The 26,687-nt window shown below is 40.5% G+C and overlaps 1 protein-coding gene across 5 annotated transcripts in view; it reads left to right on the plus strand.

The window, feature by feature from the left end:
• Positions 1 to 24,764, plus strand: part of CD86 (CD86 molecule) — a 64,419-nt gene extending 39,655 nt beyond the window's left edge. For 4 of the 5 annotated variants that reach the window (XM_526283.7, XM_016941744.4, XM_009446277.5 and 1 more), the window contains 5 exons: positions 8,497 to 8,832; positions 11,182 to 11,484; positions 14,238 to 14,381; positions 22,992 to 23,037; positions 24,380 to 24,764. In XM_526283.7, the coding sequence (XP_526283.2) occupies positions 8,497 to 8,832; positions 11,182 to 11,484; positions 14,238 to 14,381; positions 22,992 to 23,037; positions 24,380 to 24,476 (926 nt within the window). In that variant the 3' untranslated portion in view covers positions 24,477 to 24,764. The remainder of the gene's footprint in view (positions 1 to 8,496; positions 8,833 to 11,181; positions 11,485 to 14,237; positions 14,382 to 22,991; positions 23,038 to 24,379) is intronic. The other variant, XM_003950169.6, reaches the window with a different exon arrangement.
• The last annotated feature ends 1,923 nt before the right edge of the window (positions 24,765 to 26,687 follow it).

Consider the following 26,687-nt stretch of genomic DNA (forward strand, 5'->3'; position numbering starts at 1 on the left):
CTGGAGCCAGAGAGGTTTTTGAAAAATCAGTAGCTCCCACATCAGGAGGAAGTATCTTTCCAGTTTGAGTTTTGGTAGCTGCTCTCTTTTTGTCTGAGGGTTCTCTGGGTCCTAGGGCTTTCTCATTTCTCTTGAACAACACCTCTAGTTAATTTCATGTACCTGGAGTGGTAGTTGGAATATTTCTTCACTTTAAGATTTTTTTTTTTTTTTGAGATGGAGTCTCACTCTGTTGCCCAGGCTAAAGTGCAATGGCATGATCTTGGCTCACGGCAACCCCCACCTCCCAGGTTCAAGTGATTCTCTTGCCTCAGCCTCCCAAGTAGCTGGGATTACACCTACCACCACACCCAGCTAATTTTTGTATTTTTGGTAGAGATGGGGTTTCACCATGTTGGCCATGCTAGTCTCGAACTCCTGACCTCAGGTGATCTGCCCGCCTCGACCTCCCAAAGTGCTGGGATTACAGACAGGCATGAGCCACTGCGCCCGGCCCACTTTAAGATTTATGTAAGATTGGCTCAAAAGCTCATTCCTGTGGAAAGGTCCACTGTCTTCCCCCTCAGATTTTTGCAGATATCTGCGTGGATGGTTACTTTGGACTCCCATTTCCTGCTGTTGTTGATAGCCCTCATTAAAACCATCACCTGGAGGTGAATAGACAGTCGAGACCTATCATTCCCAAAGAATTGTCATGGAGCCTAATAGTTCTATTGGATTCACCCCTTTATGTTAAGCCACCATTTCAGTGTTTTTAAAAATAGATATATGTTATCTAGTAGGGAGTATCTTACCCCCAAATTAGTTGATTGTTTCAGGAGGGCGTTTAGTGGGTTCCAGAGAAAATGAGCAATCAGACAAGTTGATTTAGTGGAAGACAGTCACTGAATAGGATGTGTGTAGGGTTGTTTGGGAGCAAGAGTGAAATTGGTATGGAACAGAGAGGCTCCCAAGGCAAGCAGACATTTTTTTTCGAAGAAGCAAGTGTTTGAGAGACTGTGGCTTATTTTTCCTTTGTGAGAGGGGAGTTTTAATACCATTTCCAAAATATGTAACCTGGTATTTTGTCCCCAGAAGTACTGTTGAGATTTATGGAAGCAAAAAACTCTGTCACCCAGGCTAGAGGAGTGCAGTGGTGCTATCAAAGCTTACTGCAGCCTCTAATTCCCAGGCTCAAGAGATGTTTCTGCCTCAGCCACCTGAATAGCTGGCACTATAAGTACGTGCCACCATGCCTGGCTAGTTTTTTTTGTTGTTGTTTTGTTTTGCTTTAGAGACGGGGTCTCGCTTTGTGCCCAGGCTGGTCTTGAACTCCTTTTAAGTGATTATCTCTTCTCAGCTTCTTAAAGTCCTGGGATTATAGGCATGGCCTATCTATTTTTATGTTTTATAATTTCTTGTACTTTTTGATGTTACTTCAAATATCCTTTTAAGTATCCTAAATATACTTATTTAAATTTTTTTTAGTAAATTTATCTATAAATTATTGATTTTATGTCGGTAGACATTGTTCTCTATCATCAATAATGTTAAAAATAAATAAAAAAAACCAAGTAAATCAATTAATGCTTACCACAGGCCAGTATTTGATCCAACACTAACTCAAATATTCATTTCTTTAATCCTCACAACAAACCTATGAGGTAGGTACCATTATTGTTCCTGCTTTTTGCAAGAGGAAACTGAGACACAGGGGAGTTAAGTAATTTGCCTATGGTAACACAGGCAGTGAGTAGTTGAGCTGAGATTGAACTCACGCTGTCCAGAATCCATACTATTAGTTATAATAGTGTACTGCCCTATAGCTTTCTGTTTCACAGCTACATGGCATTACTTTGTATGGATGTATCATTATTTGTTAAACCATTTAACTTATTTCCAGTGTATTGTTCTTATAAACAATGAATACCTGTGTACCTCTAATTTTGTGCACATGTATCTTTTTGTAGAATGAGTTCTTAAGAAATTGAGTTGCTAAGTCAATGCTTAAGCCCATAATTAATTTTCTTACATATTACCAACTGTCCTCCAAAAAGGTTGTACCAATTTAGAATTTTACCAGCAGTAAATTCAGCAATTAGGACCCATTTTCCTAACACTCTTGCGGACACTGGGTATTACCAGTATTTTTTTTAATACGTGCCAATCAAATGGGCAAAAAGAATGGTTTCTCACTGAGGTTTAAATTGCATTTCCCTAGTTATTCTTGAGATTTTTCCTTTCCTTTCTTCAACAATTACTTATTGAGTGCTTCATATTTGTAAGGGACAATTGCAGGTACTGGAAATGTCACAGTGAGGAAAAGTGACAAAGCCCCTGCTGTCATGGAGCTTATTCTAATGGGAGATGTCAGGTGCTCAGCTGAGCTGGGAGAGAGAGAGCTGAGTTGTCAGGTGTCAGAGGAGCCAATTATAGCAGCAAAACAAAAATAAAATAGTTCAGCTTTTAATCTCTTACTACGACGGTATAATCAAGAGGCTAAAATGGGAGGAAGGGCAGACTCTGCCTGTTCCATTTCCCCACATAGAGTGAGTATACCAGTCGAGGGTCAGGTAATCAGTGCAGACTTAGGGGGTCGCCTTACCATTGAAGAAGCCCCAAATAAAAGGCTCTAGCAGTTTTATGGACCTGGGGGTGGAGGAATCCAAGGGTGGGGAGAATTCATGAGGAAAATGAGGTGAGAGGGCTAGGAGTGGAAAAGTACAAAGTACTGAGTTAGCGTGGGGAATAGTGTCTTTAGGGCTAGGAGTGGAAAAAATACTAGGTACTGAGTCAGAGTGGAAAACAGTGTCTTCAAGGCAGGGAGTGGAAAAGTGCTAGGTACTGAGTCCGAGTGGAGAAAAGTGTCTTCTCTATGATGAGGAGGCTTCAGCAGAGGTGCCTGAAGACTTCACCCAGAGCCTCAGATAAAGAGACCTAAGAATGAGGGTGCCTGGGCTAAGATTGCAAGTATGTGAAAAAGCATGACTGGCGGGAGGCTGAGATCTTGATTGCAGCCCCCTTCAGAGACTGCCATGCACTGACTGTGCACCAAGTCTGCTGTAGAAAGGGCAACTTCCTCAGCAAGGCTTGTCAGATTAAGCCTCTTTAATTGCCTGTGGTCAGGTCTGAAAATTCACACATAGATTTTTTATCAGAAACCAGACATCTCAGGAGAGACAGACAATAACCAAACATACCGTGTCATGTCATGTCATGATAAGTACCACAATAAATATAAGTCAGCATGAGGGACAGAATGCCAAGGATGCTATCTTCAATAGAATGGTTAGAGAAATCTTCCTGGGAGGTAGCATTTAATGAAAGACCTACATGAAGTGAAGGAGAAGCTATGAGACTGTCTGGAGGAAGAACCTTCTGGACAGAGGGAACAACATGAGAAGAGGATTTGAGACATAGTGTGTGATCTTTTGCAGGAATGTCGAGGGAGGCAGTGTGGCTGGGGAGAGTAAGCAGGGGAAAGAGGCCTGATAGGTACTGGCGACCCAATTACATGAGGTCTTGTAAGGCCAGGGGAAGGACTTTGGATGTAGTTCTCAGTGTGAGGGGAAGGGATCTGGATATATTTTTCAGTTTGGTGGAAGGCATCAGAGGCTTCTGAACAGGAGGATTATGTGACTGGAGCTGTATTTTTAAGGGATCATTTTGGCTTGAGAAACTAGACCCGGGGACAAGGACGGAGCAGGCAGATGAGTTAGGAGACAATTACATTAGTCTCCTCCACCCTTTTCTTAACATATTGGAGTTCAGCTCTGGCTGTAGTAGTTCTAGATCTCCTCAGACACACTTGTGTAGAGCCTCTGTTGGGTATTTTGGGTACACAAATGATTCATCTTGGTTATACAGATGATTTAGATGATTATAGACAGAAGAGGGTTGTCTGGTCATTCCCAGACAGGGAAGCATTCCTTGAGATAGAGTAGAGGAAGGCTGAAGGGGAGGAAGACAGTACCTGTTGCTATCTAGATAGAGACATCCAGCAGGAAGTTGAATACAGGTATCTGAAACTCTAGTGAAAGTTATAGGCTGGCAATAAGCACCTGGGAGTTATTAGCTTTTACTTGACAGTTGAATCCGTGGGGCTAGAGGAGAAAAACCAGGAAAGTATGGAGAATAAGAAGACCAAGAACATGCACTCAAGGTTACCAAAATTAAAGAGTGATTTGAGAAAATTAACAAGGAAATCAGAGATTGGGAAAGAATAGAGCATTTCAATGAGGAGAGATGCCAACACTTACATTTGACACAGCGGTCAAATGAGTTGAGATCTGAAAAGAGCTCAAGCCTTGGCCATGGTGTGAAGTCACCAACAACCTTTGTCAGGGAGTTTCAGTAGAGAGGTGGGGGTGGGAGGCTGGGAATAAAGGCAGCAATTGCTGCTTACTCTTTCAGGGAGTTTGACTCCAAGGGAAAGAGAAACTAAAAGCAGTAGCACAAGGTTTGTGTTTGAAGTAATGGTGGTGAACCAGGTGAATAGCCTGGAGGCCGAGTGAAGTGAGACAGGACACTGCAGATTTGGAATGTCACCAGTCCGCACAACTGAATAATTTCCTCCAGAACTGCTCAATTGCCCAGTTGTAAGAACAGATATGTAGACCAAAAGTAGAGTGTCCCCAGGGTAAATTTTATAGAGACAAAGGGGTGTGTTTATTGAAGTTGTGGAAAGGAATAATTACAAAGACATACTATTGTTGCATTTTCCAATATAATAACCACTAGCCATATGTGACTACTTAAATTTCAATTAATTAAAATTAAATAAGATTAAAAATTCATCTCAGTCATACTAGCTATGTATCAATTGCTCAATAGCCACAGGGGCTGGTGGCTATCATATTGTTCAGCACAGAGACAGAGCATTTCCATTATCACTAAGAGTTCTTGTGGAAAACACTGCACTACAGGGTCTGGATAAAGCTGAGGTCTTGATTAAGTTGAACAACAGTTGTAGAAGGAGTAAGCAAGAGCAAAACCTGGATGAATAGGAGGTTGTGGACAGAGATTAGTATACTGAGATTAAGATTCTAGGGACTGAACTGCTCCAGGTGAAAAGTTTCAGGGTTATGTCATAAGAGGGTGGGGGGCAGCTGCTGAAATAGTCTGCGGGTGTAGACCTGTGGAGTTGACAAGATCAAAGAAATTTGAGACAAGGTTGTTAGACTCATTCATGAAGAAGTCACCCAAATTGTTAGCAAGACCTTGCATTTAATGCCAAAATCCTCATTTAGCAAGGTGGTAGTGACTTAGTAGCTACAAGCAATGAGAAAGTCAGACACCTCAAAAGGGGAGGGTGTTGCTCACAGTCCCCACAAAGTGTGATAAAACAAACAGTAGCTGGGGCTGGAGCAAGTGGCTTCCTTTGGGTGAAGCCAGATTTCACTGAAATAATAACCTCAGGGAAACAGTCAATGAAGGGGTTAAAGATGTGGGAGAGTTTCCTTGTAGTAAGTAATGGAATGAGGCTTCCAAAGGGCCAAGTAAAACTTTGGAGGAAGTTTAGTAAAAGAAGGAATTTTTTTTTAGTACAGATAAGCATAGGAATATAAAGAAGGATAATTCTTAAACATATAAGATATGCATTTGGGGATAGCAGCCAGGGAACACTGAAGTCCCAGTGGGGTCAGAGACTTCGTAAGGCTAGCAAATTACAGTTTTTGAGTGGCATTCCAACAGTAGAGTGTATTGCTCAGGAAGTCCTTAATTATCCTTTGAAACAATTTCCTTCAGCTGATTACGAAGGCATCTAGCTGGATTCTTGAGCGACTTGTTCCTGACATCATAGCAACCCATTGTAACTAGACTTCGACCATTCCTCTTACCCAAGTGCTGGGGAAGGGAGAGATTCTCAATGCTTACCCACCTATGGAGTTCCAGTAAGTCCAGTTGCTAGGTGGCTTGAGGTCTGGGGTCATAAAATGGAAGGCCTGAAGTCATTTGGTGATCACAGACCTTGAGCCAAACTTTCCCCATTTAGTCAGAGAAAGGATTAGCAGCATCCCCCATGCCTGGCTCTGTGTGAGATCATGGAAGCCAGTGGTTGGTGAGGTGCTATGGAGTATAAATTGCAAAATACTTTCAGTTCCACTCAGAATGGATTTCAAAGTGATTTCCACCCCATGGGGAGGAGAGGGAGTCTGAGGAGGGATGGATGGAAAAAAAATTTTCATGTCATTTTCTGTGATCCACTCTGGAGACAGAGGCAGAGATTCTCTACAACAGCTGCTCAAACTATAGCTCTTGTTAAAATGGAGGTTCTGAATCAGTAAGTCTTGGGTGGGGCCAGAGATTCCGTGTTTCAGACCAGCCCACATGTGACGTGAATCTCATTGGTCCATACATCACACTTTCAGTTGCTAGGTGAAGAAGGGAGCACTCGATGAGTGGAAGAGAAAGCCGTTGTAATCTTTGGGAGAAGGGGCCTGGGTCAGCGGAGTTAGACTGGTCTGTGAGTGGACAGAATGGATGGGAAGGAAAGTAGATACTGTGAGGCTCTACAGAAAAAAAAAAAAAAAAAGAAATATATATATATATATATATGTAAATCAAGAAGACAGAAGCAGCTAACGACGAAGTCATTTCCAGGTCCAGAAGGCACAACTGACAGCTGAGTAATAACATAACATTGACTGTTAATTGGCAGAATTTTTAACTGTGTGTTTGGTTTCTCCATCAGGTCATCTGTCCTATATTACATGACAATTTAGACTAAAACCAGTATTTCCTCAGAGACAATGCTAGAAGCTTTTACAGTAGGGGGCACTCTTGCATTACATTAAGAGCTCAGGAAAGAAGATGCAGAAGCCTCAGGTTTGCCTTGTAAGGTGATTCATAAACACACTAAATGTTCCTTAGGTCTCCCTTTCACTGTCAGGGTACGCATATAGATTTTCCTTCCTCCCTCCAATACCGGTACGCATCCTCTACAGGTGGTGCATTTTATACCTCAAGTACTTCACAGGGTCCTAGTGAGTGTAGTGAAATAGGCAGTGATTCATATTTGTGCAAACTCCCACTGATGCCTGCTGTCTGCTTCCCTAAGAGTTCAAGACCACCACCAACCCCTTGATTATGTGTTCTCACTGGGCCACTCTGTACACAGTTTAGTTTGACAAGTGCATGTCACTGTTATCTGTCCTTCTATTCCCTCTTTCAAGAGAAACCACATCAATTTAATTACTCCCCCACTAAGAACTCTTCAAATGAAGCTCCTCTCATCTCTCTCATCAACCCATCTCCTCCCTTTCCTCCTCAATGTCAACATGCCTTCACATAAATCCTGAATGATGAAATTTTATTTAGAACTTACACTAACTTCCTCTCCAAGGTGGCATCTAACTTCATATTAAGTAAGAAACAGCCTTCCCACTCTCCACCCCCGCACTTCTCACCCACCACTGCTTACTTTTTTTTTTTTTTTTGCCAAGTCTCAAGTAATTCTGTAACCTAGAAAAGGTCCTACACAAACCCTGTGATCATCCACATTTAAGTAGTTGGGTGGCCCACATCCTTCCCACAAACCCCAAAGTGTCCTCAAGGACTAAAGCCTTTCTCTCAACCCTTCCAGCATGATGTCTATGGTTGTAAAATTGTCCAGGGTCAGTGCATACTGGGAGCAGCAAGTTTGTGGTGCCTGGGGTTTCCCCAATACTCCCAAAGCACATCCTCACCTGCCCATCTATGATTCATTTTCAGCATTTCACTCATGTGCCTTAAATGGTCATTGACCACCACAATCCGAAAACAACCATCAAATTTGCCCAGTTCTCTTTCTGATCTCTGAAAGAGCTTAGAGAGGTCACTGAAAATAAAGGCCTTGGTTCACTATCGAAGTCATTTCTAAAGCATTTGACATCCTTGGAAGTGCTGGCCATGGGAGCAGCAGTCATAGGGGAAGTTCTGTAAAGGGAGCTATTTGAACTTCAAAGATGTTACTCAACGTGATTCCCCAACTAATGAAGTATAATAAAGGGGGGCTATAATTTATTACCATTATCAGCAATCTTTTCACCATAGCAGACCAAGGAATATGTGGATGGAAGGGGAGGGGAAAGCTTTTCGTGATGGTGTAGAAGTTATGGAACCTGTAACAGCTACAGTGATGAGAACTAAAATTAAGGTTATAGGAAGGTAACTGGTGGGTGAATGGGTTGTCTAACTCTACTGGTTTTTCCCTGTCCTGCAATTTAAATTCACAGAACCACAGTACTAGAAAGACCCTTGGAACATTTAGTCAACCACTTCATTAATCAGATGAGGAAACTGAGGCTCATAAAGATTGCAGTTTGTACAAGGCCACACATTTAGTCAGCAGTGAAGCAAGGACAAAGGTCCTAATCTCCAGATGCCAAGCAGATGTGCACAGTTCCAGAGCTTAATATCTTATTCTTCAGCATGATTACTGATAAGATAGTATCTGGGTATCGTATAAAGAGAAATGGAGGTTTTTTCCCCTTTCCTCTTGTTTCTCCCTCCCTAATCCTTAACCTTCTTTTTTAGGTGCTGCTCCCCTGAAGATTCAAGCTTATTTCAATGAGACTGCAGACCTGCCATGCCAATTTGCAAACTCTCAAAACCAAAGACTGAGTGAGCTAGTAGTATTTTGGCAGGACCAGGAAAACTTGGTTCTGAATGAGGTATACTTAGGCAAAGAGAAATTTGACAGTGTTCATTCCAAGTATATGGGCCGCACAAGTTTTGATTCGGACAGTTGGACCCTGAGACTTCACAATCTTCAGATCAAGGACAAGGGCTTGTATCAATGTATCATCCATCACAAAAAGCCCACAGGAATGATTCGCATCCACCAGATGAATTCTGAACTGTCAGTGCTTGGTATGTGGTCAATGGTGTGTGTTCACATTCTTAGCCTTCTCAGATGAGACTGCAAATGAGTTAGAAAAACACTGGAGGGGGACTTGAGGGGCCCAGGGGAAAAGGGGGGTCTATAGAGAGAAGGCAGAGGACAGCCACTTCTGGGAAGTGCATTTGAAGGGAGTGTAGAGTCTGGGAGTAGGGAACTGAAAGTCTTTTGTACTTTTTATGGTCTGCTTCTGAAGGATCAGTAAAAATCTACTTTGGGGAAAAAATAGAGCTAATTGAACAAAGATAATATGGCTAATTACCTATAGTAAAAACCATGGATAATTTGGCCATCACAAAGTTTATATAACCATAAAGGCCTCAGATGTCTTACATTCATTTTTTCCTTGGGTCCAAGATTTTTCACCTACTAAATCTTTGCCTGGAGCTCCTAGCAAAGCGGACAGCTGACACATTTGGGTTTTCCCTTCAGCCTCCTCTAGGTTGCTTATGAGTTGTTTGCTGCCACAACCATGAGCCTGGTAGACAGAAGGGAAAAAAACCCAACAAACATAACCCACAAACTTACAAACCAGCTCCTCTGCTTCACGAGACCTTGGAAGGCCTAAATGCCACTACAGATTTTTTTAAAACTATCACACAGTAAAATTTTTTTTTTGTTTTGGTATACTGTTCTACTGATTGTATAGATCTTGTATAGATTTAGGTAACCGCCACAGGACATAGAGCATTTCTATCACCCTAAAAATTTCCCTCAGGCTATCCCTTCATAGAGTCATACCCTGTCTGCACTCATAACCCTTGTTGGGCATCCTATAGTTTTGTCTTTTTGACAGTGTCACATAAGTGAAGCCACACAGTATGTAACCTTTTAAGCCTGGCTTCTTTCGTTTAGCGCGCCTTCGAGATTCACCCAAGTTGTTGCACATATCGAGCTTGTCCCTTTTCATTGCTGAGTAGCATTTTATTGTTTATCCATTCAACTCAGTAAAAGACATTGGGTTGTTTCTGGTTTGGGGCTCTTATGAATAAGGCTGCTGTAAACGTTCATGTACAGGTTTTTGTGTGAACATAAGTTCTCAGTTCTCTAGAGGAAATACCCAGGTGTGGTATTACTGGATCCAGGTTAATTTTTGATGAAACTTGAAAAGGCAGATCAACACCTATTCTAAAACCATAGAGTAAAACAGAAGCAAAAGTAAAAATAGAATGGAGAGCTGCTCCCTTTGAACCCTGTGTGATTTAAACTAGGCTGCAGGTCTTTAGGAATAGTTAACCAAGTGCTAAATCCGTGTTTTCAAAATGTGGTCAGGTACCATTGGAAATGTTTTAGGTGGGACACAGATAAGCATTTTGAAAAGCCATGTTGTATTTGTTTTAATGTATATTAGAAAAACTCTAACTTACGCAACATGTGATTTCACAGATCTTGTTAATGAAGCTAAACACGGTCTGGCAATTCACCTTGTATAGGCCACATAGAGTCCAAGAAGAGTGCTCAAATAGTACACTGATATAGCAAAACTTATAAAAATGACATGCAAATGACAGACCTTTTAGTAAGAATACACTAAATTATAAATTAGTTTGTAGAACCTGCAAACTACCTAGTAACTATAAAAGAACAACCGATTTTTTCTGACAGAAGGCACATGACACAGGTCTAGGGACTCCATGCCAGTGATCCCGAACAGCCAGAAAAGTGAGAATGGCAAAGGCAAGAGAAACACTGTGTTTATTAAGATCATGTATTTTTCCCTAAAATAGCTGGATTTGGCCTTCTTCTTAGAGTATGTTATGAAGACACTTTGATGCTCATGCCAAAAATCAGTGTTCTGAATTTCGAATTCCAAAATATCCACCCACTCACTTACCACAATCCTGCTTGGGTTTCTGAAAGATATGACGCAGGGCATCTCAGCGCCATGAACTCTGTCAGTTCCTGGTGAGACTCCAGCTCAATCCCTTCCTGCTCTCTTAGTCTGGGGAGCTGGAATGTGCCCCATGGGACACCTGGGCCCTAGAGTCAGACCACTTCTCCTTCCAAAGACTGTACTCCCTGGAAACAGTGGCTTCATTGTAAATCTTTGGTGACTCAATTACAGCCCTCCTGTCACTTAGAGAGCACCCCTTTGATTTGGATAAGCAGGAAGTAAGCATGGCCGCAAACTCTATTGTTGAAAAATAAACATGAAGTCATTATGTGGCACTCACCTTGGGCTGAGGGTCACATTTTAGACACCCTGAGGCTCCCAGGTGTGCCCCAATGAGCCCCAGATCAAGTACCCAGTTATTTGCTATTCCCTCCTAGATACATCTAAACTTAGATTGATTTTTTTTGTATCTCTCTTCTGCTTTCAGCTAACTTCAGTCAACCTGAAATAGTACCAATTTCTAATATAACAGAAAATGTGTACATAAATTTGACCTGCTCATCTATACACGGTTACCCAGAACCTAAGAAGATGAGTGTTTTGCTAAGAACCAAGAATTCAACTATCGAGTATGATGGTGTTATGCAGAAATCTCAAGATAATGTCACAGAACTGTACGACGTTTCCATCAGCTTGTCTGTTTCATTCCCTGATGTTACGAGCAATATGACCATCTTCTGTATTCTGGAAACTGACAAGACGCGGCTTTTATCTTCACCTTTCTCTATAGGTAAAGCTGTTTTCCAAGACTATTTCTTTCAGCAGGTATTATACACAAATGCTTAAGGCAGATCATCCAGTGTCCCCGACTTGCTAGGAAACCTCCAACTGGGCCATTTTATGACGCTGTTAGGAAGGACCCAGATGGAGGTCTCCTGCTTCTCCTGAGTGATGCAGGGTCCAGGAGGCTACCAGCCTATGTTGCACTTGAAGAAATATGCTTTTAGCCCTGAAACTGACTCAGTCTCTTGGTTTACCTTTGGATGGAGGATTCTGAAGTTTTGATTAAAAAATACAGGATTCCTCCAGGCTAGAATTCTTTCTTTGATTACAACACATACATGCGCTTGCACATACACACACACACACACCATGCATACATGCAGACATACAAATGATATTTATTGTGAGTATAGAACCATTTGGGACATTATTGGTCACAGGAGTGAAAACAAAAAGATATGACACCCCCTCTGCCCTTGAGGACCTTCCAATAGAATCAGAACCCTGTAATGTGCACACATGAAAAACTGGATTTTTAAAAGGTTGAATTGGAATCTAAATTTTATTCCATGGAAATATCTGACTAAATTTAAAATAAAAGTGACTGGTAATGAGTTTTATGGGCATTCAGGGGTAGGCAAGATCCCTGAGGGTCAGGGAATGGTTCCTAAAGGAAGGGGTACCTTGTAACATGTAAAATAAATTATTGGGGTTAATAAATGTGGTGAGGAGGGGAGGGCATTCTGGATGACAGGTTCCCAAAACTGTGGTGACTTCCGTAGCTGAAAAAATTTGAGACAGTATCTGGGCTAAGCAGGTGAGAGGACCACAGTGGATTAGCTGTATCTGACATAAGTGCAGGAGGTATGTCAAAGAAAGCCTTGGAGGCAGAAATGCTTGTGTGTTCACAAGTATTCTTCAGGGACAAGTTCAGTGGAGGAAAGGATTGAAACTAAGCAGTAGCCACTAATAGGAGCCTGACATTTTAAAGTCCTGGCTTTACCCAGGAGGGCATGTGTCTATATTTGACTCCTCTTTTAAGAAGCTGTAACTGCAAGATTCCCTCCTGGAATAAAGGTGGTCTGCATCTACCCTGTCCCATCACTGCCTGTGCTGACCTTGACACCCACATCTGCCTTCTTCTTACCTTGACCCCTTCTCCAGCGATGATTTCTTGGCTTGCCCCCTCCAGTGACATCCATCCAACTCCTTGCTCCATACCCTGGCTTTGTCACCTCCTTTCTCCCAGTGTCTTGTTGTTCAGATATAACTTGGTCTGTGAACAGCCCACGGGGCCAGTCCCCATGAACCAACTTTACAACTGGGCCAGTCTCATCTCCTGCTACTGACTTCTTCCTATTCAGACACTTCAGCCTCTGAGAATCCAGTAAATGGTGGAGCCACTCATCCTGTCCCAGTTGCTTCTCCTGTATCCTCTCTTGGCCAGATAGAAGCCTCTCCAAGCTATGCCTGAAGTTCAGTACCTCCTTCAATGTGTAATTAGTTTGATTGGTGGCCACAAGATGGCCATATGTGACATGCCCCAGGGCCCTCTGTTACGGCTCCCATAGTCTACAAATTAACAGGGGCTTGCCACCACTATAACCTCATCATGGCTCACCTTCCTGCTGCTTCTCAACTACTGTTCTGCCAAACTTCAACAGGTACCCCCATCTTCAGAAATGTTTCAGCTCTAGCTGCCTCAGGAAGATGGGGCTTGTCTCTCTGGGTTTCCCATTCTATCGCTTGATCAGAGATAGGTTAGACCCTGAGTCAAGGGGCCTTTTTTGCATGTTAAAAGGTAGCAGCCTCCACGTTAGTAAGTATAACCCCTAACCCCCTTTACTGGGAGTGCCAAACTGGCTCAAGTGGAATAGACTGGGACAGACTCAAAAGGGATTAAATATGGCCTGCAATGCCAACAACTTCTTAACATCCCAGAAACAGGGCATGTGTCTACAAATTATAGCTAAGCTAATAGATCAGCTGGTCCTAATTTTCCTGAAATTTGGGATTAGCTACCAGAACTGTTCCCAAAAATGTCTTTAAAGTGGGCGACTCCATTCTAAGTTTTCCCCACAAAGCCTGTTTTCCAACTCCCCAGAAACTTAGGAGTTCTCATGTAAGGAAGTAGTTCCTGAAGGCGTGAAGATTCCTCAAGGCATGAAGAAACATCAAAGGTTTTTCAGTAGATGAGATATGCTGAAAGCCATGCAGAGGAAACCTGCTGTGACCTCAGTAGGAAAAAACTAAACAAACAAGCAAATGAAAACTAGAGTTAGGGGCCTGTGGAAGCTGTTCCATTTGTCCAAGTGAGAGGTGTCTGGAGATTATAGTGGACAGAAGAATCATCACGAGAGGAACTTCAGGGCTTGGGAACTGACTGCAGAGGGGGGCAGGATAGCAGGCACGGCACAAATGACTGCACGTGCAGAGCCTCAGCACAGACACCTCACCCAGATTCCAGAATCACGGGCCAGGCTGACCCTCTTCTTCCTGATCATGGTCGGTGTTATCCCCACCTCCATGAAGGCATGGCAGCTCAGTCCAGGCATTTGGCCAGAGGCATGAGCTCGATTCTTAGGTCGCTGCTGAGGCCCTGAGACTGGGACTTTCTATGGCCTCCTATTGTGGATTTCAGGCTTCTCTGGCCTTAGAGCCCTGGGGAGAGGCTGGCAGGTAAATAAAGAGAAGAGCAGCTAGCAGAAACCTTTTGTAAATGACTCTCCTGGCTGATTGAAAATTTGTGGTCATTTGTAGAGCTTGAGGACCCTCAGCCTCCCCCAGACCACATTCCTTGGATTACAGCTGTACTTCCAACAGTTATTATATGTGTGATGGTTTTCTGTCTAATTCTATGGAAATGGAAGAAGAAGAAGCGGCCTCGCAACTCTTATAAATGTGGTGAGTGAGTCCTTGTCCTCCCCACAGACTGTCACTTTGCACCTACTTCCCAATCGGCTGGCTGCCTTCTGGAGCTTGTTGGCTGAGCCTAGACTGGCAAAAAGTCAGGAAGTTGTTGGGAAAAAAGGTTTTCCCTTGGAGTTTTGAGCCTATACAGACTGGCAGTAGCAGATAATGCTGCTCTTGGACTTCAAAGAAAGGCGACATTTCTAACCTCTGGTTTACAAATGTACTTCTGGTTTCCAGGGAAAACTGATTATTACTTGCTTTATCTACCTCACTTCATGAGGTTACTGTGACATATACATAAAGTAAAATGGTGAAACCACTCCTAAATGTTAAAGATTGTGGACCTGGTGGTGTTTAAGCAGGGATATTTGCTAAATGACCACAAGAATCAGCTTCTTGTCTCTAAAAAAATCTAGGTTTCTTATGAAATAAGTTAGATGAATTATTGCCCATTGACTTATAACAAACAATATTAACTTTAACTAATTTCTAAGTAATACATATCCATTATCATATATACCAAAAATAAAATCATCTATAACTCCACTAATAAGAAAAAATGATTACACAAACATTTTTGATGCCTATCTTTAAGATTTTTCTATGTATCAATCTATGTTGTTTTCCGTAATTAGGATTATCATAAGGGTTATTTTTCACAATTTGGATAATATATGTACTGTGTTCTAACTTTGTTATACTAAATGTAGCAAGACAATTTTCAATGTCATAAATATCATTCTACAGCATCATTTTAAATGGCTGCAAGATATTCCCTTTTGTGGATACACCATAATTTATTTATTTAACCAACCTCATTTTTTGGACACTTGAGTTAGTCCAATAGTTTTGTTATTACAAACACCCTCCCCACTGACTTCTGTTATAAAAATGTTTAATGGGGACAAAGTGGTCCCTAACTTTATAATAATGCCATGCCTTTTTGTAGTTTGGTCTGGTTCTAAGCTAAGATTGGACTTTATCTCAGTAATTGCCTCCAGTAGTAATTAGTTTGATTGGTGCTAATAATTAAGGTAACCTTCTAACTCACTTATGGTAGAAAGCACAAGATGAGTATTGCCTCTGGCCAGCATCTTGTTTTTCAGTATACTGCTTTTAAAATCTATCTAGAAAATAGATGGATGACATTAGCAGTCATTCAATGCATCCTGCTGTACTTTAAAAATAAGAAATTGGGGAGCAATGATCGAATTTAAATAAATTAACACAAAGCATGTGGCAGAGCCATTCAAACTGCCAATATATGGAGTGTGCTGCGAGATTTCTATGATATAAAAGTATAAAATTCATAGCACAGATGTAAAGACATATCATGCTTGTCCAGGCTTTGACTTTTCAAGGTGAGAGTTTTGAGCTTCACTTTCTTTCAACCTCATTGCCATTTAAAATTAGTCAAATATGAAGAAGTGACTTACATCTTGGGAATTAGCTGTTTGCTAGATTTTTCTTCACATTAGAATGATCAGCTTACAAATGAAACAAAGAAGGGTTGGAGAAAAAGATTAAGGATGTTTCTTCCTCCATGAGGCAATCAGAAAAAAATCAGGAGACTAGATAGGGGAGATAAAGAGGATATGTGTGTTCACATGAGAGAAGTTAGAAGGTGGTTAAATAAGCTCTGTAGGTACAGATGAGATGGTCAGATTGGGCTGAGTGGCACATACATGACCCCTAAGAATGTAATGAAGAATATTGGTAAGAAAAAGTTATTTATTCAGACAGTCATCCATGCCACTGAGTTTGATCAAAGAGAGAAGCCTTGCTATCACTGTAGGGAGGGAGGTGCAACAGGTATAACTATGCCATTATAGATATGATATATTTGTAAATTTGGATTCTGTAACTTCAGCAATATCTACCGTTGCTTTGTGGGTACTCCTGGCGTTGGCTATGTGATAGGTAAAATAATGCCCCCCACAAGACGTCCACCTCCTATACTCCAGAACCTGTAATATGTTATCTTACATGGCAAAAGGAAATTCACATAGGTGATTAAGGCACCAAGCTTGAGATGGTGAGATTAACCTGGATTATCCAGGTGGGCCCAATGTAATCACATGAGTCAGAGAACCTTTCCTAGCCGGGATAGAGAAATGAACTGGAAGAAGGAGAGATCTGAAACTTGAGAAGCTCAACCCAGCATTTCTAGCTTTGAAGATGGAAGGAGGAAGCCATGAGCCCAGGAATGTAAGTAGCTTCTAGAAGCTGGAAGTGGCTCTCAGTTGACAGCCAGCCATTAAGGAAATTAGGATCTCAGTTCTGCAACTATAAGGAGCTGAATTCTGCCAAGAGACCAATGTGGAAACAGCAGATCCCTCTACAGAGACACAAGCTTACTGATAACTGGTAGGAATTTCTCCAAAAGTGGAGCTTCCTCCTACTCCAGTGTTAATACCTTTCTCAGAGGAGAGAGTCCTCAAACTAACTAACTTGGCACCAAAAGTCCTATCCAGTGTTTTCTCATTATAGTTTTTCTATGCCTCAACTGTATATATTTACCCAGTTTAGGCTGCTTAAATGAATAAAAAGGAAATGCCATAGTTATTCTAGCTGGTTTCCAATCTCTCTTCTCTTTTTTTGTTTTGTCAAATAGGGCAGATAAGGCATGAGAATTTATAACTATGAATTACTGTCTTTTCCCAAACAGAAATCACCCTATCAGGTTACCCATTGGGTGAAAAACTAAAATAGCTCCCCCTGAAATTTTACTTCCTCATTTGGGTCTTGTGTGACTGAAATCTGTATACAATGCCCTAGCAACAACGGTTTTTACAACTTGCCTCCCTAGAACAAACCTAGGAGTCTCAGCTGTTTCGGGAATGATTTCTTAAAGGTAAAGCACCTTTTTCAAAAGAAATTTTTTTTTTTAAATTTTGTGTGTGTGTGTGTGTGAGACACAGCCTCACTCTGTCACCAGGCTGGAGTGCAGTGGCACGATCTCAGCTGACTGCAACCTCTGCCTCCCAGGTTCAAGCGATTCTCCTGCCTCAGCCTCCCAAGTAGCTGGGACTACAGGCACGCGCCACCAAGCCCAGCTAATTTTTGTATTTTCAGTAGAGATGGGTTTTCACCATGTTGGCCAGGATGGTCTCAATCTCTTGACCTCGTGATCCGTTTTTAACCAACATTTAAACAGAAATATTCACAGGCTTAAAGACTGAAAGTTAGTGATATCACATTTCCCCTTCAAAATGCTAAATTTGTAAGCAAATTTAAAAGTTTAGAATCTACCTTTTAATTTTCTGCTTTCATTTTTTTGACAGTGGCTTTTTTTGATATGGTGACTATTTTGTCATGGGTATAAAAGGATAATTTATTTTGTGTTAATCTGAAGACATCTGAAATACTGTATTCAACTATAAGTACCTTTTTTTTACATTTATAAGATTCTTATTCAAAATTTTTATTTGAATAGTTTTTTGGGAACTACTGAACTAAACTAGGTGGTTTTTGGTTACATGGATAAGTTATTTAGTGGTGATTTCTGAGACTTTGGTGCCACCTGTCACTCGAGCAGTGTACACTGCACCAGTGTGTAGTCTTTTATCTCTCACCCATCCCACCCTTTCGTCTGAGTCCCCAAAGTCCATTATATTATTCTTATGTCTTTGCATCCTCATAGTTTAGCTCCCACTTATCAGTGAAAACATACAATATTTGTTTCTCCATTCTTGAGTTACTTCACTTAGAATAATGGTCTCTGGTTCCATCCAAGTTGCTGCAAATGCCATTATTTTGTTTCTTTTTATGGCTGAGTAATATTCCATGAGGGATATTTACCACATTTTCCTTATCCACTCATGGGTTGATGGACATTTAGGTTGGTTCCTTATTTTTGGAATTGCAAATTGTGCTGCTATAAACATGCGTGTGCATGTGTCTTTTTCATATAATGAATTATTTTCCTTTGGGTATATACCCAGTAGTAGGATTGCTGAATTAAATAGTAGAGTTCTACTTTTAGTTCTTTAAGGAATCTCCATACTGTTTTCCATAGTGTTTGTACTAGTTTACATTCCCACCAGCAGTGTAAACATGTTCCCTTTTCACCACATCCATGCCAACATCTATTATTTTTTGATTTTTTAATAATGGCCATTCTTGCAGGAGTAAGGTGGTATCTCATGGTGGTTTTAATTTGCATTTCCCTGATAGTTAGTGATATTGAACTTTTTTTCATGTCTGTTGGCCATTTGTATATTTTCTTTTCAGAATTGTCTATTCATGTCTTTATAAACACCATTATTTTTAAGAAGAAACTTTACAAAAATAGAACATAACCAGATTTATAAAGCATCTGGGAACTCAGTCAATTAAGAAATAGCTCAAGTAACTGATGATGCTTCACCTGAAAGAAGGCCTGGAGAGAACAGAGATACTGTCTTCAAATATCTGAAGAGCTACCATGGGATGCAAAGATTGAGCTTGATGGTATGACTCTGAAGGGCATCTCTATGAATGAAGGTTATGAGAGGGTATAAGGAATTAAGAGAGACTTTTCTAACAATTAAAAGGTCTTTTAGGCCAGGGGTGGTGGCTCACACCTGTAATCCCAGCACTTTTGGAGGCTGAGGCAGGCAGATCACCTTAGATCAGGAGTTCGAGACCCGCCTGGCCAACATGGTGAAACCCCATTTCTACTAAACATACAAAAATTAGCTGGGTGTGGTGGTGGGCACCTGTAATCCCAGCTACTCGGGAGGCTGAGACAGGAGAATCGCTTGAACCTGGGAGGCAGAGGTTGCAGTGAGCCAGGATCACACCACTGCACTCCAGCCTGGGTGACAGAAGATCAAGATTCCGTCTTAAAAAATTTAAATAAATAAATAAATAAATAGTCTTTAAAATTGTATAGAAGAAGTATACTTCTGCTTCCTCCAACAAAGGATTAACTGCTATAGGAATTGCCCTCTTTCCATAAACAACTAGAAAGCAGACAAAATATATGAAACAACTGTTTTCAGAGATCGGATGACAGACAGCAGAAAATTGTAGTCCCTGAGTGAAGGAAAGAAAAAATGAGATAAGCCCTATGATTGCTCTAGTTTGCTGCCTGGAGCCAGTGTCCAGGCCCCTCTGAAGGCAGGGGAGCCCTGATACTGAACTAGGAAAAGACATTGCAAGAAAAGAAAACTACAAACATCTCTCGTGAAATGCTTAACAAAATTAGCAACTAAAATCTAGCTATATACATCATGATCAAGTGGGGTTTATTCAAGAAACACAGGTAAGCTCAACATTCAAAAATCAGGCAATAACCTCTACTACATAAATAAACTAAAAAGAAAAAAACATATGATCATGTCAATGGATACAGGAAAAACTTTTGACAAAATTAATACCCATTCATAGTTTTAAATGGAAAGAAAAGCTCTCATAAAAATAGGAATACGAGATGACTTCCTCAACCTGACAAAGGACATCTACCAAAAATTCTTCTGTTAGCATAATATTTCATGATAGAAGACTGATTGCTTTTACCTTAAGATGGCGAATGTGGGGAGGATGTCCACTCTCTCTACTTTTGTTCCACATTGTACTGGAGGTCATAGCCAGAGAAACAAGACTAGAAAAAGAAATAAAAGACATACAGATTGGAAAGGAAGTAAAACTGTCTTTTTTCACAGATAATGTTCATGCTTGTAGAAAATCCTGAGGAATCTATCAAAAACCTATTAAAACTGATAAGTGAGTGTAGCAAAGACACAGGATGCAAAGTCAATACACAAAATCAATTATTTCTATATACTAACAAAAGCAATTGTACATTGAAAAAAATTAATAGCATTTATAATAGCCTCAAATAATATTAAAAACTTGGAAATAAATTTAACGAAACAAGTACAAGGTCTATATACTGAAAACTATACAATATTACGACTGGAGAAATTAAAGTAAACCAAAATAAATGGAGACATAGGCCATGTTTATGAATCAGAAGACTAGATGTTAAGATATCCATTCTCTCCAAGTTGATCTATGGATTAAATGTAATCACAATCAAAATCCTGGTAAGCTCTCTAATAGATACTAAAAATCTTACTCGAAAAGTTATAGGGAAATGCAAAGAATCTACAATTGCCAAAACAATTCTGAAAAATAAGAACAAAGGTTAAAAATACAAAATTAGCCAGGCATGGTGGCGCATGCCTGTAATCCCAGCTACTCTGGAGGCTGAGGCAGGAGAATTGCTTGAACCCGGGAGGCAGAGGTTACTGTGAGCTGAGATCGTGCCATTGCACTCCAGCCTGGGCAACAAGAGCGAAACTCCCTCTCAAAAAAAAAAAAAAAAAAAAAAAGAACAAAGGTGGACTTAACCTACCTAATTTCAATATTTACTATATAGTTATAATAATTAATACAGTGTGATATTGGTAAAAGGACAGACATATCAGTCAATGGAACAAAATAGAGAGTCAAAAATAGATTCACACTGTTGACAAAGGTACCAAGGTAATTCCATGTAGAAAGGATAGTATTTTCAACAAATAGTGTTGGGACAATTAGATATGCACATGGAAAAAGTATGAACCTAGACACACACAAAGTAACTTATATATTAAGAATTAAAATGAAAGGACTTCCAAAAGAAAACAGAAGAGAAAATCTTTGTAACCTTAAGTAAGGCAAGTCTTCTTAGATAGGACACAGAAAGCAAAAACCATATCATAAAAAGATAAAATGGATGTCATCAATACGGAAAACTTTTGTTCTTTGACTTTGTTTAAAAAACGAAAAGTCAAACCACAGACAGGGAGAAAACGTTTGCAAAATATATATCTGATAAAGGACTTGTATCCAGTATATAATTACATATTGCTACTCATTAGTAAGAAGACAATCCATTTAATAGAAGGCAGGAAGAAGAGACTTGAACAGATACATAACAGAAGAAGATATACAAATGGTCGATGAGCACAGTCACAACATCATTACTCATCAGGGAAGTACAAATTAAAACGATAATGAGATACCACTGCACAACCTCTAGAATGGCTAAAATTTAAAAGGTCTGATAAACATCAAGTGTTGGAGAGGATATGAAGCAACTGAAACTCTCATGTACTGCTATACAACCCAGAAATCCTAGACATTTACCAAACAGAAATTTTAAAAAATTTAAAAATATATAAAGACTCATACACAAATGTTCATAGCAGCTTGCTTCATAATACCAAACCTGGCATCCTAAATTTTCATCAGTTGGCGGTGGTATATTTATACAATGAAATACTGCAAAGCTATAGAAAGGAATGGACTACTAATAATACACAAGAACATAGATAAATTTCAAAAGCATTATGCTAAGTGAAACAATCCAGGCACAAGAAGAATACACATTATACAATTTCATGTATATGAAATTTGAGAAAAAGCAAAACTATTGTAAGTAGATTCATGGTTATCCATGGGATGGGGGAAAGGAATCAGCTGAAAAGCAAACTATTTTGGCTTATAAAAATGTTCTCGATCTTGATTGTGGTGGTGGTTACGTGACTATATATATTCATTAAAATCACCAAACTCTAAACTGAAAATGATTGGGTTTTATTATTTATTAATTATACCTCCATAAAGCTGATTGTTTTTATCTTTTATTTTTATTTTATTTCAATAGTTTTTGGGGAACAGGTGGTTTTCGGTTACATGGATGAGTTCTTTAGTGGTGATTTCTGAGATTTTGATGCACCTGTCACCCGAGCAATGTCCACTGTATCCAATGTGTAGTCTTTTATCCCTCATCCACCTCTCACTCTTCCCCCCAAGTACCCAAGTCCATTATATCATTCTTATGACTTTGTGGCCTCATAAAAGCTGATTGCTTTTAAATGCACACATACACACATAAAAGAGAACTTCCAGTGACAGGAAGTGTTCAAGAATGCTTTATTTAGTAAAGACAGAATCACAAAACCATCAGAGATATTATTGAGTGGATTCTTGTGGTCTATAAATACCTCCATGGACACCCAGGTTAGCAACCTGTTGGGGTTTACGTGGGACAATAGCATCATCACAACAGTCAGCCTAGAGAAATTTACATCCCAAGTTGTGTCAGTAGCAAGTCCCTATCAATAGCAGCTCAGGCTTTGTGAGGTCTAGCTGGCTAGAAATTTCCCACTTGGCCTTGCCCATGCAACATTGTGTAATATTCTTAGCACCATCTGGCTAGCCGATTTAGGCATCAACATCTTCAAGACTTCTTCTCCTCCTCCTTATAAACCTTGCTTTCAGAAAAGGATTAGAAGCTCTTCCAATCACAAAATGATTGCTAAAACTAAATATATTACCCCTCCCAATGGTATTTTTTGGTTAGCCAGCATAGAGATATAAGTGAAAAATCTATTTCCAGTGTTAGAATTTAAGGCACAGTGAGAAAGGGAAGGCATATACTTTTTGAATGCAAGAAACTTCTTCCCAATCCCCCTGAAATTGCATCATTTGAGTAACTATCTCTTCCATATATAAAGTCACAACAATTTCTCTCTGAGTCCCAGAACTTTGAAGCCTTTTCAAACTTTCCTTCTTTTGGTATCTATGAGGAATACGTTTTTGAAGATTGTTCTTGGTGTCTTTCAGGAACCAACACAATGGAGAGGGAAGAGAGTGAACAGACCAAGAAAAGGTAAATCCTGACCCTGAGACATTGATGAGAGAGGTATAATCCCCAGAGTGCCTGTTACTTGAATAGGCTTATGCCTAACGTATGTTGAGACCTCAGCAAACCTGAACTAATGGAGAGGGAGAGGAAAATAAAACTAGTTAAGAACTAGAAGAAAATAACCTGATAATGGATGACAGGGTATCCAATGCACAATGCCCAGAAAGCATGACAAGCTCTGTCATGGTCAAGTAAAAGTCAATACCAAAGACTTCAGAGGTGGTGAACATGGGCTGCATCTGATCTGCCACAGTAACTCCAGTACCTGGCACAGTGCCTAGATTAGTGGGCATCCTACATGTGTGGAATGAATAAATGAAGAAGTGGGGAATGATAACATGTTTGCTTCAGCCTGAGCATCTTAGTATTTGCTATGGCCCTGTTTAGATGTTCTTCTGCCACTTCTTTACCTCATTCTTCAGATCTTGCCTCAAGCAGCACTTTCTTAAAAACCCTTTCCCAAACTAGAAAATGTCAACTTGTTACAGTGTCATGTGGATCCCTTGGCTTTTTCTTAATAACACCAGATTATGCTTACATATTTGTGTAATTATCTTATTAAACTCTATAAACTAGACTTAACTAAATCCTATGAAGAGCAGAGACCATACCAGTTAAGCTCATCATTGTGCTGCTAGCACTTAGCATGGTGCCTGGCATATAGCAGGTTCTCAATAAATGTTGAAAGAATGATTGATGCATGATGAATACATAAAAGTTCATGGTGATCAGTCCTTTCACAACGTGAAGCTATCAGATAGTCTGTACCTCTATCCCTCCTGAGAAATTAAGCTCTCAGGAATATCAAGGCTCTGACTGCATACCCATAGGATCAAAGCAACCCTCAGTCACAAGCCTGGTTTCAGAGATAGGGTCATAACCCCCAGGGTGCAGAGACAACCGAGAGTACCCAGCACTAATCCAGATATACCAGCCACTGTGATTCTAGCAACAAAACTAATAATTCCGGGCACCCTTGGACAATGAGAAAGGGTGCTGAAATCCTGCCTACCCTGTCACACTCAGTTTCAGAAATGGTCTGGAAGAGCCTGCAGAGGGCAGGCAGCAGAGAACCAGCAGAGGGCATGGGAAGGGCCAGGCAGAAATAAAGGGTAGCTCTTGAAGCATAGATGACAGTGTAGACCGTGGTTCTTTTCTCTTGCCTTCTCCACCTTTCTCTTCAATAGTTTGTTTCTCCTCATTGCTGTTCCAATGGCAACCTCTATTCTGCCCTATCATTGAAATCTAGAAAAAGAAAGTAGCTCAAATGTGAAATATCACCTAATCTTTTCTTCTATTTCTCCAGAGAAAAAATCCATATACCTGAAAGATCTGATGAAGCCCAGCGTGTTTTTAAAAGTTCGAAGACATCTTCATGCGACAAAAGTGATACATGTTTTTAATTAAAGAGTAAAGCCCATACAAGTATTCATTTTTTCTACCCTTTCCTTTGTAAGTTCCTGGGAAACCTTTTTGATTTCTTCCAGAAGGCAAAAAGACATTACCATGAGTAATAAGGGGGCTCCAGGACTCCCTCTAAGTGGAATAGCCTCCCTGTAACTCCGACTCTGTTCCGTATGCCAAGAGAAGACCTTAATTCTCTTACTGCTTCTTTTCACTTCAGAGCACACTTATGGGCCAAGCCCAGCTTAATGGCTCATGACCTGGAAATAAAATTTAGGACCAATACCTCCTCCAGATCAGATTCTTCTCTTAATTTCATAGATTGTGTTTTTTTTAAATAGACCTCTCAATTTCTGGAAAACTGCCTTTTATCTGCCCAGAATTCTAAGCTGGTGCCCCACTGAATCTTGTGTACCTGTGACTAAACAACTACCTCCTCAGTCTGGGTGGGACTTATGTATTTATGACCTTATAGTGTTAATATCTTGAAACATAGAGATCTATGTACTGTAACAGTGTGATTACTATGCTCTAGAGAAAAGTCTACCCCTGCTAAGGAGTTCTCATCCCTCTGTCAGGGTCAGTAAGGAAAACGGTGGCCTAGGGTACAGGCAACAATGAGCAGACCAACCTAAATTTGGGGAAATTAGGAGAGGCAGAGATAGAACCTAGAGCCACTTCTATCTGGGCTGTTGCTAATATTGAGGAGGCTTGCCCCACCCAACAAGCCCTAGTGGAGAGAACTGAATAAACAGGAAAATGCCGGAGCTTGTGAACCCTGTTTCTCTTGAAGAACTGACTAGTGAGATGGCCTGGGGAAGCTGTGAAAGAACCAAAAGAGATCACAATACTCAAAAGAGAGAGAGAGAAAAAAAAGAGAGATCTTGATCCACAGAAATACATGAAATGTCCGGTCTGTCCACCCCATCAACAAGTCTTGAAACAAGCAACAGATGGATAGTCTGTCCAAATGGACATAAGACAGCAGTTTCCCTGGTGGTCAGGGAGGGGTTTTGGTGATACCTAAGTTATTGGGATGTCATCTTCCTGGAAGCAGAGCTGGGGAGGGAGAGCCATCACCTTGATAATGGGATGAATGGAAGGAGGCTTAGGACTTTCCACTCCTGGCTGAGAGAGGAAGAGCTGCAACGGAATTAGGAAGACCAAGACGCAGATCACCCAGGGGCTTACTTAGCCTACAGATGTCCTACGGGAACGTGGGCTGGCCCAGCATAGGGCTAGCAAATTTGAGTTGGATGATTGTTTTTGCTCAAGGCAACCAGAGGAAACTTGCATACAGAGACAGATATACTGGGAGAAATGACTTTGAAAACCTGGCTCTAAGGTGGGATCAGTAAGGGATGGGGCAGTCTCTGCCCAAACATAAAGAGAACTCTGGGGAGCCTGAGCCACAAAAATGTTCCTTTATTTTATGTAAACCCTCAAGGGTTATAGACTGCCATGCTAGACAAGCTTGTCCATGTAATATTCCCATGTTTGTACCCTGCCCCTGCCTTGATTAGACTCCTAGCACCTGGCTAGCTTCTAACATGTTTTGTGCAGCACAGTTTTTAATAAATGCTTGTTACATTCATTTAAAAGTCTACATTTTCTGCTTTGGCTTCAAGAGTACTACTCAACCCTTGTGGTCTGATGTTCCCCGCTCTGTCCTCTGAATGTACTTCCTTTCTCTTTACATCTCTATGGCTAGAAGCCTCTCACGCATCCTGTATCTTCTCCTCCTCCCTTTCCCCTACCATTATTTGAGAAAGGAGGCTTGTATACTTCTATATGTTTATCTCAGTAATGAGTCATAAAAAATCAAGTAAGAATGGTTGTTTTTGAGGACAACTAAGAAATCTGGAATAAGGAAGGGAAGCTTACTTTTGAGTTTGTAACCTGTAGTGTGTAATTTTTAATTATGTACTTACATGTACATTAAACAAAAGCTTAATGTAAAAATATTCCTTGAAAACACCATGATTATAAAATAAATGCATATATACATACAGCATGTGAGAGGAGCCAGGAAAACTCTGGAAAAAAGAAAATTACCTAGACACTGTGAGGGCAGGAATGTGTTTAATTTCTCACCAATGGATCCTCAGACAACTAAGATAGTTGTCTATTCTATTGTCCATCTTTTTGTCTTTTGTTATATTTCTTAAAGATTCCCTCAACTTTATCTTCTAACTTCTGTTGTATTTTTA

This window comes from Pan troglodytes, chromosome 2 (assembly GCF_028858775.2).
Source record: "Pan troglodytes isolate AG18354 chromosome 2, NHGRI_mPanTro3-v2.0_pri, whole genome shotgun sequence".
NCBI classification, from domain to species: domain Eukaryota; kingdom Metazoa; phylum Chordata; class Mammalia; order Primates; family Hominidae; genus Pan; species Pan troglodytes.